Source organism: Centrocercus urophasianus, unplaced genomic scaffold, assembly GCF_019232065.1.
Source record: "Centrocercus urophasianus isolate 14NV4802_14NV808 unplaced genomic scaffold, USGS_Curo_1.0 seq_16, whole genome shotgun sequence".
NCBI classification, from domain to species: Eukaryota; Metazoa; Chordata; class Aves; order Galliformes; family Phasianidae; genus Centrocercus; species Centrocercus urophasianus.
In genome coordinates, this window is record NW_024884711.1 from 20054002 (window position 1) to 20067648 (window position 13647).

General features: G+C 34.2%; 1 protein-coding gene across 3 annotated transcripts in view; it reads left to right on the plus strand.

Moving 5' to 3' along the window:
* Positions 1-13647, plus strand: part of CRPPA (CDP-L-ribitol pyrophosphorylase A) — a 107001-nt gene that overhangs the window by 25560 nt on the left and 67794 nt on the right. For all 3 annotated transcript variants that reach the window (XM_042817539.1, XM_042817540.1, XM_042817541.1), the window contains exon 4: positions 10795-10899. In XM_042817539.1, the coding sequence (XP_042673473.1) occupies positions 10795-10899 (105 nt within the window). The remainder of the gene's footprint in view (positions 1-10794; positions 10900-13647) is intronic.

The window sequence follows — 13647 nt, forward strand, 5'->3', positions numbered from 1 at the left end:
TCTGTGTCATACCCTGATTGTGTGACACCTGAAGCTATTCTTAAATGCTGAAGATGGAGTGTTGTCCAAGATGAAGAACTATTCAAATGATTGGACTACTTCCAGCTGTTTTGCTTCTAATGTGAGACAGGGCGATGTTCTTGGTGTACATGGCTTCTAAATGAAAGTCTCCAGCTTGAAAGTAGCGAGCAGTGTTATACTTAAATAGAACACATATCAAGAGACAGCAGTGAATATTGGTTATACAACCATTACTTTCTTGTTTGTCTTTTCTCAAAAAAAAAAAAAAAAAAAAAGCCCCTCTATTTTTTCCTACTGTTTGCTCTTAGTTTGCAGATACAGAAGAGCTGGCAAATACATAAGAAGCTTTTGCTTCTCAATGCCTCACTCAAAAGGCAACTATATTTGCAATCCCTATGCTCCTCTGAATAGTGCTGTCTTCTCACATATTAATTCCATCAGTTCTCTTTTTTGTATCCTTGCTCTTTCAAGGACAAGCCACCAAAGTTGTTAGCAAGCAACCGAGGCCATGGTTCCTTGTCCTCGATTCCCTTTGCATTGGCTAAATTCTGGTCATTAAAATACTCTGTGCCTTGGAGCTCTGGGAAGGATAACACTTCGCTAAACCTCTCAACTCATATTGTTTGCTAATTATTTATGTTTCAATGGTGCCTAGCTGTCCAACTCAAGGATTAAAACCTTATTGTTCTGCTACAAACAAAAAAAAAGATAATCGCTGTCCTTAAGAACTTATTAAAGCTACTATAGGACAGATTTCTGTAGGAATGGGTGCAGCTTATGGTGCTTTGTAGATATTAGTATATCCATATTTAGTTCCCACAATGATATAGTAAAATAGTTGTATGGATAAATAAAAAGTATAATGTTGCTATCCGTATTGGAAGTCCCTCACAGGACTCACAGCTCCTCACAGCTGGGAATGGAATAACTCAGTTTGGATCATTTAATTTGTGACCACGATCCCATGCATTTTATACAGATGTGACCTTTATGCAACAGCAGTGGGGGAAAAGCAGCAGTCAAACATGCATTTCTTAGAAAGACATCCATTTCAGTTTTTTCTTCAAGTAACATTGCATTTGAGGATGATATGGAATACCACTTCTGAATTCTTTCTGTTTAAATACATCAACTGGTATGAATAAGAAGATTTAGAGAATTTGCTTCCAGATTTGTTCTTTTTCATGAATTTAAGTTCTCTGGGAATCTTAGCCACTCAGCTACAACATTCAATTAATTGTCAGTTCTCTCACTGTTGCAGGCTTCCCATTTACAGTCCTTCTTGATTTTTTTTTTTTTTTTTTGTTTGGCACAGATCTGAGCAGATCAGTCTGGTATACCTTTCTACTGTTGTATGTTCTTATTTTTTAAAAATTAAAAATCACAACTTTGGAATATTTTTTTCCATTTCTTGGTTGATTAAAAAGGCAGTGATTTGGTAAGAGATACATACCTTGTACATAAAGTTAGTTGAAATAGATATAACAGATGCCAAAGATTTATTTCAGTATTTCTTAAAAAAAATATATATATATATATAAATATTTATATATATAATATTTTATATATAAGTAAAATATAAAATGTGTGTGTGTGCATATATATAACAGTGAATTTGCTTTACCTGTGGTGCCAGAACACAGGTTTTTAAGGGTATTCAGCCAAGTTATTTGTATGTGTATTTTTTTTGTGTGTGTGCGTTGCATTGCATTATTGCTGAATCTCAGCTTATTTTTCACTGTTTTACATCTTTTGTGTAGCCTAAAAAATGTACCTATTCCAAAGAGATCTTTTGTGCTCAGGTATATACTGCTTTCTAATCTAACTCTGACGATCATCAAGACTTCTGACATCATGAGTATTAACTTTGAAACTTATACTATTGCTTTTGGAGCCTTTTAAATTTAACTGCGCAGAAATTGCATGCACTTCCATTTTTAATGACAGAGCTTATTAGAACATGCCACCGTCTTTAGTTGCATGTCTGACATGTAAGTGGTGCACTATAAAACATTTAAAACCAATATTGAAACTCAAAATAAACGGTGGAGCTAAAATGGTGTCTTGATCTTAAAAGGCCTCATTACTGTGACTACGATTCCACTGTGAGTTTTGTGTTATTAGATGGAGCACTTAGTTATAATAAAATGAACAGGTATAAGTGGATTTTGATGGATAGATGTAATGCTGCCTAACACTTTCTGTTGCGAGTCTCTGTTCCATTGCTTACACGAATCACGGGAAAATGGCTGTTTACTTCTGATACATTGGAGTATTCTGATGCCTCTGCATTGTAATGGGACTTTAGATTTTGGCATTGAAATGGTTCTGAAGAGAGAGATCGATGAATTACGTATGCTTATGATGTTATTTATCATGTATATGCTTCCTGAGCTCAAATCCTTATGAAGTACTGCACTGTTTGTGTTCTCTTAAGGTTATGTAAGTCTGTATGTGGTATAATGTGTGTTTGGCAAAAGGTGGACAAATGTCAGATGCAAAGAATTGCTAGAGGAGTAAGAACTTCATAATATATGTGATATCACACAGGCAGTAATATGATGCTTTACCTTAATCAGGGTTTTTGCCTACGATGTTGGGTAAAAGGCCATATACATATGTTAAGGGAATAAATTTAACATACTATTGTCCTAGTTCTGGTATTTGTTCTTGATTTGTGATTTCTTATTTCTTGTAAGATGTATTGAACTGTATTGCTATCCTTCAGGAAATGTTAGTAGAGAATTAGTTGAAGTATTCTGTATATAAAAAAAAATAAAATAAAAAATGCAGGTCCCTAATAATTAGTGAAACTTGTGGATGGGTTGTAAAATCACACCTAGCTACCCAGTACAAATCCAGCCAGTTGGTTTTCTCTCTCTCTGTTTTTGTTTTTTTGAACTACCAAGAATTAAATTTCTCTTCTTTGGGAACATTTTTACCTATTCTTATCAGCCCCTGGGAATGTCAGTATAGTTTAAGTGCTAGTTGAAAATCCATTCTTTCCAAATAAAAGAAATAAAGGCTGAATTCCTTAGACCAGTTTTTTTTTTTTCGTAATGTAGTTTCATCTTTTATATAAAACATTAGCAAATGCAGGGTTGGATCTTGTAAGCCTGGGAAGACGAGTAGGGTGAAGGGAAAACTTAGTAGAAGTCAAACGTTTCCCTGGAGCAGTATCAGATGTGAAATTAGAGTATCAGAAAGCCGGGTAGACTACCTCTTTTTTCTTTAGTCAGTGTGGGCCAAGAGTGATTTCTCTAATTCCTATTTCTGACATATTGTGGAATGCACTGGTATCCTTTGTCTTCAGTACAAAGCATCTTGATATGTGATGTCGCGTTAGTGTACGAAGGCAGCCATGATACAGAATAGCTGAGGTTTTCAAGAAATCACGATGTATCTTAAAGTGTAAGGAAGATAGGAGGAACAACTTCCTGATCTTGCAGAGGAACAATTGAAAATGGAAGCAGAAGAGGGGTATGTAGAAGACCCTGAATAGCTTCTGTGTTGGAGATGTAACTGAAAGCCTAGGGAGGATGATATATTGTTAGTGAATTGTCAGCATCAGTGATGGATATGTATAGTTAATTAACCTGTTGACAGTAGACCTGTAGATTATAAAGTTTATATTCAGTTACTCAAGGTAATGAAGCAGAAATAATAAAAAAGAAGAGAAAGCAGGAATATTCCTTAAAAGAGGCTAAACTTCAGGGTGTTTAGAGATTTTTTTTCTGCTTATCTAAAGTACCTTACAGAAACTACCACAAGGAAGATGAAACCTTGGAGTTTCTATCTAACTTCTGCAGGGACTAGGTAGAGTATTGTACTTTTTGGACTGATGCTGCAATTAATACATCTGTTTGTAGCCAGCTTTACCCACTTCTTGGATAATAAGCAGTTGCATATGCTTGTGAGGGGAGTCGCCTATGCTTATGCATCTGTCTGCATAGGAGAGAACTGCTATGTGTAAGCATAGTAATGTCAAGATACAAAATAATAGTGTGTCAGGCAGAGGCATGGAAATACTTTGATGCTAAATTCTGGGAGGCAGATGTTCTTCCACTCCCAGAAAATCATTTCAAGATGGGACTATGGTAAGAAGAGAGATTCTGCAAGCTGTCCAAACAAATCTTCAGTAGAAGTAAAAGACTTCATGTTTTTCAGAAGTCATGAAATTTTTCTTGTCAAACAAACTTCTGAGAATGTTCAAGGAGCACTTTGTCAGAGTAAGAAAGTTGGCTATTGTTAGGCCCATTGTAGAAGTATTTGCTCAAAGCATTGTCTTCTCTGTATGTAAATAACAGGGAGTGTATTCCATGTGGATTTTGTAAACTTCTCAAGTGCTTTTTAAAAGAGTACAAGATCCCTGGGATTCTTCTTCAAACATGTGTGAAACGTTTCAGTATCCTCTGTAGAGGGGAAGTGGAGTCAGCTGTAGCAGCTTAGTAATATTTTGGCATAGGTCAGGCGAGTCCTTCGAGGCAAAATGTCTAGACTGATTTGGGGATTTTCCTGTGGGTTCATTCTTTGTTAAAGAAATCAGTGTCATTCAAATTAACATTGCCAGAAGCAACATAGGATTAAATGAACAGTAGCAGACAGATTGTTAACTAAAGCCTTGGTAACTTTGGGAGAAAGGGTCAGACTCAGTAGAAGGACTAAAAGGTCAAAATGCAAGTGAGGCAGAATTTGGCCATTTCAGTTGAACACTGAAATCCTTTTAAAAAAAAAAAAAAAAAAGCCAAACCAAACAAAAAAACACAAAACAAATAACACCTCTCTCTTAAGACTAAAGATACCTGAATCTTCATGGCAACAGAACTTTCTTAACATTGAGCAGACGTTAAATGATGTGTTTACTAAGGTGTTGAAGTTGTTGCCTACTCAGAGGAAAAAAGATACATAAATCTTTACATGATGTGAAATCTTTACCAGTCAGTGATGAATTGGTGATTTGGGTTAGAAGTGTTTTGCTTTTGTAATAGAAAGGCACTGAAAAATAGATCACAATTGTTAAAAACAAATGGCAGTAAGTAGGTAAGACATGTAGATTCTATTATAATCTCTAAAGGATTGTGTCTTGGCCTTCATTGTTTTCTAAGAAAGCCAGGCATCTTTCATTAAGTGTGCTTTGTTGGGAAAATAAGTTTACCTCATTCTTCAAGCTTGCTTAGCTACGTTTTATGTTCAGGCTTTCCAAATATATGACATGTATCATTATATTACTGCATTTTTTCTACTTCCATGTTTCATTTTCTGTCTGAAGGTTTTCTTCCTTCCCATCAACTGTATTTTGAAATACTGAAGCAAAATGTGATATGTGACTTAAATGAGCTAGCTAAAACAAACAATAGTAATCTGCTACCTTTGTAAGTTGTATTAGGACAGTACTGTAAGCCAGATCCTTTATTCATATGGAGTTGTAAAGATATCATACTTCCATCTGCCCGTGAAGTGCAATAGATAATTATACTTCTAATATTGTCACCACTTGATTGGTCCTAGGCAGTGTACTAGTCTAGCGTGGATTATTTCAGCTTGTTAAAATTCCAACTCTTAATTCCTTCAATGGTAATATAGATTTTAATTAGCTGTATAATATAAAAATGGAGAATATCTTTAAGTTTTTCAGTTTTCAGTTTAAGTTTATGAAATAACAAAGGAAGTCTTTCTACTGATTTGCCTGTAGATTGTTAGGATTATAGATTTAATTATTTGACAGGGAAGTCTGTGTATCCCCTAAATGATGGAAAATGTCATTTCTCTTTACGTAAGAAGCTTCTAGTTTAGCATCCTTGTCATTGCTGTAGTCCATTTCTGCTTGGACTTAAAGTCTGGTTTTAGTCCCATTAAAAAAACAAACAAACAACCAAAAAAGACTGCTTCAGGAGTATCTTAGTTCTGTTCCATTTAATTCCTGATGAGAATTGGTATTTTTTTTTAGTTCTAATGCAAAATTTTAATGGAACTAATTTGTAATGAATTTACATTGAAAATGAATGAAATAATGTAATTTGTAATCTTTGTTTAAAAAAAAAAAAGTTTAATTTGGTTTTCTCTATTCAGTTCAGGCTGATGCACTCAGACTATCACTTAAATGGTTGTCAACCTCACAGTAATGAATTTAGAAATTTGTACAGTCTTTAGATTATATATTTAAGATGTTTTCCATGGAGATTTTACTGTTACTTCATATAGCATCATCTTATCCCAACAGCTTGGTTATGAGATTTATAGGAAGTATTTTCTTTTTTCCCGTTTTCCTATCCATAAAACCCACTCAGTTATTTTCAGGTTAAATGTAATTCATGAATTTTGGTCAACAGAGCATTCATCTATTCAAAACCTGCAGCTAGATTGGTGGTCTGTTGAGAAAACCATGCTAGCTTAGCTAGTTCTGTACTTGATTAGTTCTTTGGCATAATGGTAGAGCCAGGATGTTGTATGAATCCCCACCTTGCCCTAATTAATTTCTGCCACAGGAATGCTTAGAGAAATTCTAATGCCTTGCTTAAAGAAAAAAAAAAAACTTGCTAATGGGATAATTGCTTCCATTTTATGGCACTCCTCATCCTTTAGAATCTCAAAGCTCAGAACTTTTCAGCAGTGCAAAGCTGCCACAGCCTAGGTGAAATCTGGCATCTTAGTAGTAGTGAAAGATATAACTTGGTGGAGACATACAGACATTATTAAAATTGGTTATTAAACTGGTTTGTGAGTGTTATTTAAAGTGTTATTGTATTTGCCCTGATAAATACACTGTATCTGTAAGAATCATCCATTTGGCGCAGACTCAGAAAGTGCCTAATACTGAAGAGAATCACTGTATCTATTATCTAGCAGGCAGAAGACCACCCATCTGAACTGTGATCCACTCTTCAGAAAGCTGAGAAGAATACAATGCAGTGATGTTAGAACTTTTCATCTCAACTACTGACAATTTAGTATATCCAAAGGCAAGGAAAAGGACTATATATTATCATGCATAACTTCAAGATGTGATTCTCTAAGTAAATTATTTTAAGACTGAATATCTTTCTCTGTTCCAATTATTTAATAATAAAGGATGTATTTTTCCTTAGTTGGAGTTTGACTCACTTTGGTTTTTAAGCCTGATCAAATTCTGTTGTTGATTACTTAATTTTAGAATTGGATATCTATTTAAAAATTCCTTAATTGTGAGACTCTGAATCATCATGTCTTTACATTTTCTTAGAGTAGCCTAAATAATCTGTAATTCTACACTTGCTTTTGTTCATCACCCAACTCTCCAGCCTGTCCAGGTTTCACTGAATGGCGGCACAGCCTTCTGGTGTGTCAGCCATTCCTCCCAGCTTTGTATCATCAGCAAACTTGCTGAGGGTGGAAACTATCCCCTCATTAGGGTCACTGATAAAGATGTTGAGCAAAACCAGACCCAGCACCAACCCCTGGGGAACTCCGCTAGATACAGGCCTCCAAAGTATGCCTAGAGTCCTGACTGCTATCACCGCAAATGTACTTCAGCTAGTGCCCTTGTGCATGATTTCACTTTGGATTTCACTTTCTCCATGTTTGGAGAGGGTGCTTGCAGTTACTGCAGTGAGGAGCACTGGGATGTAGGTTGCAGATCTGTACTTAAACAGGTTTGCATAATTCTGTACTGGAGTATATTATTGTATTGTTTTTCTTGTCACTGATTCTTCTGGATGTATGGAGCAGCAATTATAATAAACTTCAGTAGGAAATCTTTCAGGAATAAGCTTATTTCACCTCAGTTTTATTGCACACTTTTAGTGCACTTATTGCACTTTTTCTTCCACTTTTTCACCTGTTTCCTTATCTTTGCTGCTTTCATTCTTGTTTAATTCTTGTGTATAGAATATGCAGTTGACTGTTTAAATTCAGCAATTTCTGCATTCCAAGGCAACGAACATGGGAAGTGTATTAAAAATAGAAACAGAAGTTCAGATTCCGCAAGTGTGTAAACTTACTAAACGTGCTTGACATTAAACAGCAGTCAGTTTATAACGTAGGGATGCTAACTGCTGCTGAAGAGGGAAGAAGTACCAAAGATGATACAGCCACCGCTTGCGGAAGTAAGACCAATTTTTCATGCACTTTAAGGCCATGTATTTAAAGGAGCGAGTCTGAAGATTTTCTTTCAGTTAATACATGAAAATTATTAATTTTGTTCCCTTATTTTGTAAGCATATTACAACTCAAGAATTATGAAATAGTAAGAAAATGACAAAGCTGTAATGAAAAATTGTATTGCATCTGTTTTAGTTCTGCTTTATGGTTATCAGATCTCATGTATCCAAAGTCAGTTAAGTACTCAGTAAAATAATCATAATTTAAACAGTTAAGTATTTTTTTATTGTAAATACTGCTTCTTTGTGATTTTAACTGTTCCAGTTTTCATATTGGAAACAAGTTAGGTTGTGGACTTTCAGTGCCTCCCAGACAGTGCTCTCTCCTCTAAAGTTATGTTCTGTGTTTTACGATCAGAAGCCACAGGGTAGCTCCATTCTTAGGAAGTCATACTATTTATCAAAATATTTTGGAATCGCTGTGGGGATTGGAGGTAGGAAAAATTGATGTCATGTGGAAATCTAGATTTCAGTCTCCGCTGTGTACTTTATTCAGACATCTTTCCTTGGGAAAAAAAGCACCCATAAAAAAGAATGTCCCCCAAACTACCTATTAGAATGCCTTTGAATATTCAACAGATCAAAAGCATTTTTAAATAACATATTTCATTCTGTGACATTTACAGAGCTCAGTTAATCTGTTTTTTTTCCTTTGTGTATATGATTTGTGCCAATATTTCCATCTGTTTTCACCATTTCGAATTTGTGGTCAGAAGCTTAAACTATGTTCATTGTTTCACAAAGCTATGTGTACATGACAAGTATGGTTAACTGCACTGTGTCTAACTTCTTAACAAAGCTTTTCAGTTAAAATGACAGTTTAGGAATGGTAGTATTTTCAAAGAAGTGATTGCAGTGTAAGTTAGCTCTGGATGTACAATGAAATTTTCTGAAAAACAGAAAATTTAGTTTGCTAATTTTTGCATGCCTAAGTCAGTAAAAATTTTCCTCTTACATATTCTACTATTCTTTACTATGGACACTCCCTGACAACACTTAAATTCAGTAACTGAATTTCTTAGAGCAGTGTAGAAACTTTCAAGTTATGAATCTTAAATATGGATTTAAGTTTCATGTGTGGAGAACACGTGTATGGGTAAAATATAAATTAAGCTGGTCTTGAGTTGATAGTTGTACTTCATTTTTTCTCCACTTACATCAGTATATTAAGTTGCAGGAGAGTACACTATAGCAATATGTTTAGGTTTAAACAATTACTGATAATTAGAGTAGTAAATGTCACAATGTACAAGTGTTAGTGAAATATGTTTTTAATTATTACTTTGCTTTCTGTCATATTTCTTTCCTTGAAGACAGCAATATCCTTACAGTGTTTAATCTCATTTATGGATATTTTCCACTCCCGACTAATTATGTGTAATTAATACTTTGCAAATAAGTCGGAATTGCTTAGCCTAGTCTTGGTAATTCATATATTTTTAAAAATGTAACTTAATTAAAATTAACATTAATTTATTTCAAAGACAAACAGCTTTTCTGAAACTTTCTTCAACTATAAGGCAAGGGAAAAACATTCTTTAATTTATGTTATTCACTTCAGTAGAAAATATTTTTCATTTTACCTTAAAATTTTCCTTAAAAAAAAAAAAACCATAAAAGAACCCTTGAGTATTTAAAGAATGCAAATAGTTTCTGCATTGTGTAGAAATCTTTTTGTTACATTTTTTTTCTTCAGTGTTCTAAAATAAGTTTCCTTTTCAAGATTACTTTGTTTTTTAAAATTTTTATTGGTACTGAAATCTCTTAATAACCTCAGTAGAGGATTATAACAGCTGAACTACTTTTTTTTTTCAAAATTTATTGTATAAAAGGATCCTCATTTGATTGCAGTGATGGCAGCAATCCAGAACGTCAGAAATTACTAACTTAAATTATGCGGAAGTGACAACTATGATTTTTCAGAGACTGCTCTGCATTATAATAATAAAATTTGGATGTATAATGTTGGTTAATTCCTTGAATTTCACTACTATGCTATAAAACAAGAATAGAAACTAAATTTTTTGTCTCTCATTTTTATTAAAAATGTATTGAGCAAATTTAAGAAGAAGAGGTGAGTTGTGTTTATCACACTCTTATTTCAGTCTTCTTTAACTCAGTTATACCATTTCATTCTTAACAACTTGGAATCCTGGAGGATACTGAGTTACTGACTTCTGTATTGAAATGTTTTGCTTTGTATTAAAACATGCTTATGTATTAAAATGTTTTACCAGGGCTTGATAATGAAGCTGAATGTATGGAGAATAAGAGGGAAGGATTTATTTGATTGTAAATGATTTCTTAAGATAAGAAACAAGACATAATACATGACCAAGTTTAGTAGGAAGAGATAGCCACAGAATTTTTCAGAAGTTGTGCTGGGCACTGTGCTGTTCATTTTATTCATAAATAATTTGGAAAAGGAAGTAGTGGTACTACTTAAAGGGCCTGGAGTATCTCTCATGGAAAGGCTGAATAACCTGGGTCTGTTCAGCCTGGGGAAAAAAAGACTGAGATTTGGTAAATGGACTGGACTGCTGAGAAAAATGTTTTATTACTTATATTACCAAAAAAAAAAAAAAAAACCAACACAATTTCTTTAAGACTAATAAAATGTCCTTTTAAATTCTAACAGTGCACAGATTATGATCTGGATTATGGAACAGAATGTTTGCATCTGGCTCTGAAATACTGTAAAACGAATGCTAAGCTTGTTGAAGGAACAGCTGACCTTTGGAAGGTAAAGAGTGTAAACATTTCTATTTTCTTATACATTTGTTGAAATTAATGAAGGCAACATTTCAGATTTCCTATAATCATGAAAATTCAAGTGTGTGTGAAGTGTAATAATTGTACTTTTGTCTACTAAATTTCACAATTTTGAAAATAAAAGAATGTTCTCTGACAATTAAGAGGTCTATTTTCTTTTTATGAATATTCAAATAAATAAAACCTACACTTTCAAAACCTTGTGAAAGTGAAGGTTCCTCATATGTTTATCCTTTGATAAGCATTCTTCATACAGATTGGTAGTAGCCTTACTGTCTTGAATTTTAGAAATCAGTTTAAAAATATCAGAGCATTGATGATGGAGATTGTCAACCTTTGCAACATTCAGTGCTAAACCAGGTAATAAGAAATATAATAGTCTATGATAATCTTTCAGAATAGGGGAATGGAAACTGGATTTGCAAGATACTTTGAAGAGTTCTGATTACAGTTATTTTTGACTGCTTCCAGTATTATAAACTCAGAACTTTCATGTTGTTGTAATGAAAAGAATAATAGCTACTCTTTGGAGAACTATTTCCAAGTAGAAATATGGAGTCTATTCTGAAATTTAATATATTGAGAGAACAGTGGATTTTTTTTTGAGTGCTTCAGCCAGTAGCTGATAATGATTATGGAATTAATATTCTCTTAAATCCATCTATGCGGTTGTAGGCCACGTCACAAGAGTTAATTCCTAAAAGCATGGATTAAGTTTCTGGTAGCAGCTTTCACGTGCTTACTTAAGTTTCAAGATGCAAAAAGAAGAGCAGCTGTCCCAAACTCTGGTATCATATACTAGCTTATGGAAAGAAATAAAGCTAGTTTTACAAAATATAGAGTTGAAAGAACTCTGTTGCTTTACTTAGTCTTCTGTCCGTGAGTTGGGTTATGTTACCGCCCCTGGCGTTACCTGTTGGATGAATTTGGTTTTGTGATTTGTCTATGTAACATGCTATCATTTCTTTTTCCATAAAATAATCACTATCGAGGATAAATTATACTGGAACTTCATGGAAAAATGATATTTTTGAAATAATGTATTATTAGCTATTAATATTACTAAAATTTTTGGTAATTGTCAATAAAATATCAGTTATTGATTCACATTGTCTTGCCTCTCAAGGCTGTTTTCATATACCATAGATTGTGCTAATAATAACTTTGAGATTCCTACTAAGTTCATTTTGGTTTTGGATTATCATGAGCTGTTTTGGGCACATCATTGTAGATAGGCTTGGGCAGATGTTATCTGAGATAATTAATGAAGACAGAGTGTATCTGGAACTAGAAAAACAAGCTAGGCACTTGAATAGTTTGAGAATCTGTTAAACTCTGTATGTGTATCTATAAAACTAAGAACATTGTTTTATGAAATTAACTTTCCCCTGCTTCCTCTAAATACTTTTCCTGTTTTCCTCTGCTTTTTCTATGAAAACATTTCTTGTTCTCTGATGTCAAATACCTGGCTAGAAACAGTTTGATTTTTGAACATTTCACTGCGTTCAAAAACCCTGGAGAGTTTAAGACCTCTTCAAACAAGCTGTTATTTTTTTGTTGTTGTTGTAAATATCAAGGTCCAACAGTCTACGGGTTCGTAACAACAGACAAAACAAGTGTGTATTCAGGTGCCAAACAATATATCTCTTTAGTTTTTAAGTAAATCTATCATTTAATTGTTTTGGATTGTAATCCATTAGCTGTTGTGTCATGCAATTAGTAAGTGTTCCTTTTTTTCTTTTTTTTTCTTCTCGTTACCGTGTTGAGGGATCTGGAAGCAGCTCAAATCACTCCATCTGTCTCTGACAGTAAATTTTCTCCACTGGGACATGATTTCTAATAATATGAACATAAATCTTAAACTGAAAGGTAATTTCCTGAATCTGCACTGCAAATTTCCTGTGCCATTTAGCAGCAAAATTTACTTACACATTGGTTGCCTAAAAGTCTTTCAGGATTTTTTCTGTGGAGATAATCTTTCTGAAACTGATTGTCTGCCTTCCTTTTCAGTCTTCTAAAGGACAGATTCTGCCATGCAGTATCATAATGCTTATGATAACAAAATAGTTCCATAATGTTCAATTCATTCTTTGTAATGTTTTGATTCCCTGCCCGCAACAGAGGGGTTGAAACTAGATGATTAAGGTCTTTTTCAACCCAGGCCATTCTATGATTTTATGATTCTTTATTATCTGTAGATGCTATTAGTGCCCAGTAGATAGCATGCAGTCTTATGAACTAGGCTTACAGAATAATTAAGATTGAAAGAAGTAGCTGAATGTCATCTAGGGGCCAGGTTAGTTAGATTAATCTGGCTGTGCAGGGTGAGCTCTGTCCCTGTGAATTTTCAGTCTATCCAAGAATAGAAATTTCATGTAATCTCTGGAAAAACAATTCCTGTGATTATCCGTCCTTACATACAGACTTGTATTTCCGTAAGATCTGATCAGCATTTCCCTTGCTGCCTTTTGCAGTTGGGAAAGGATGAGAGGAGAACAGGAAAAGCCTGCAAGAAAAGCTTAGTTTACTATATAACCAGTAATGTGACCCATCCTTACATTGAACCTTCTGTTCTGTGGACTGAACAAGCCAAGTTCTTTGCAGCCCTCTTCTGCTCCACTTTGCCAGTGCTTGATACTGAGCAGCTCAAAACTGGAAACAGCACTCGGGTGTCTTTCCAACAGTACCAAGTACAGGGAAATAATTACTTCTATTTATG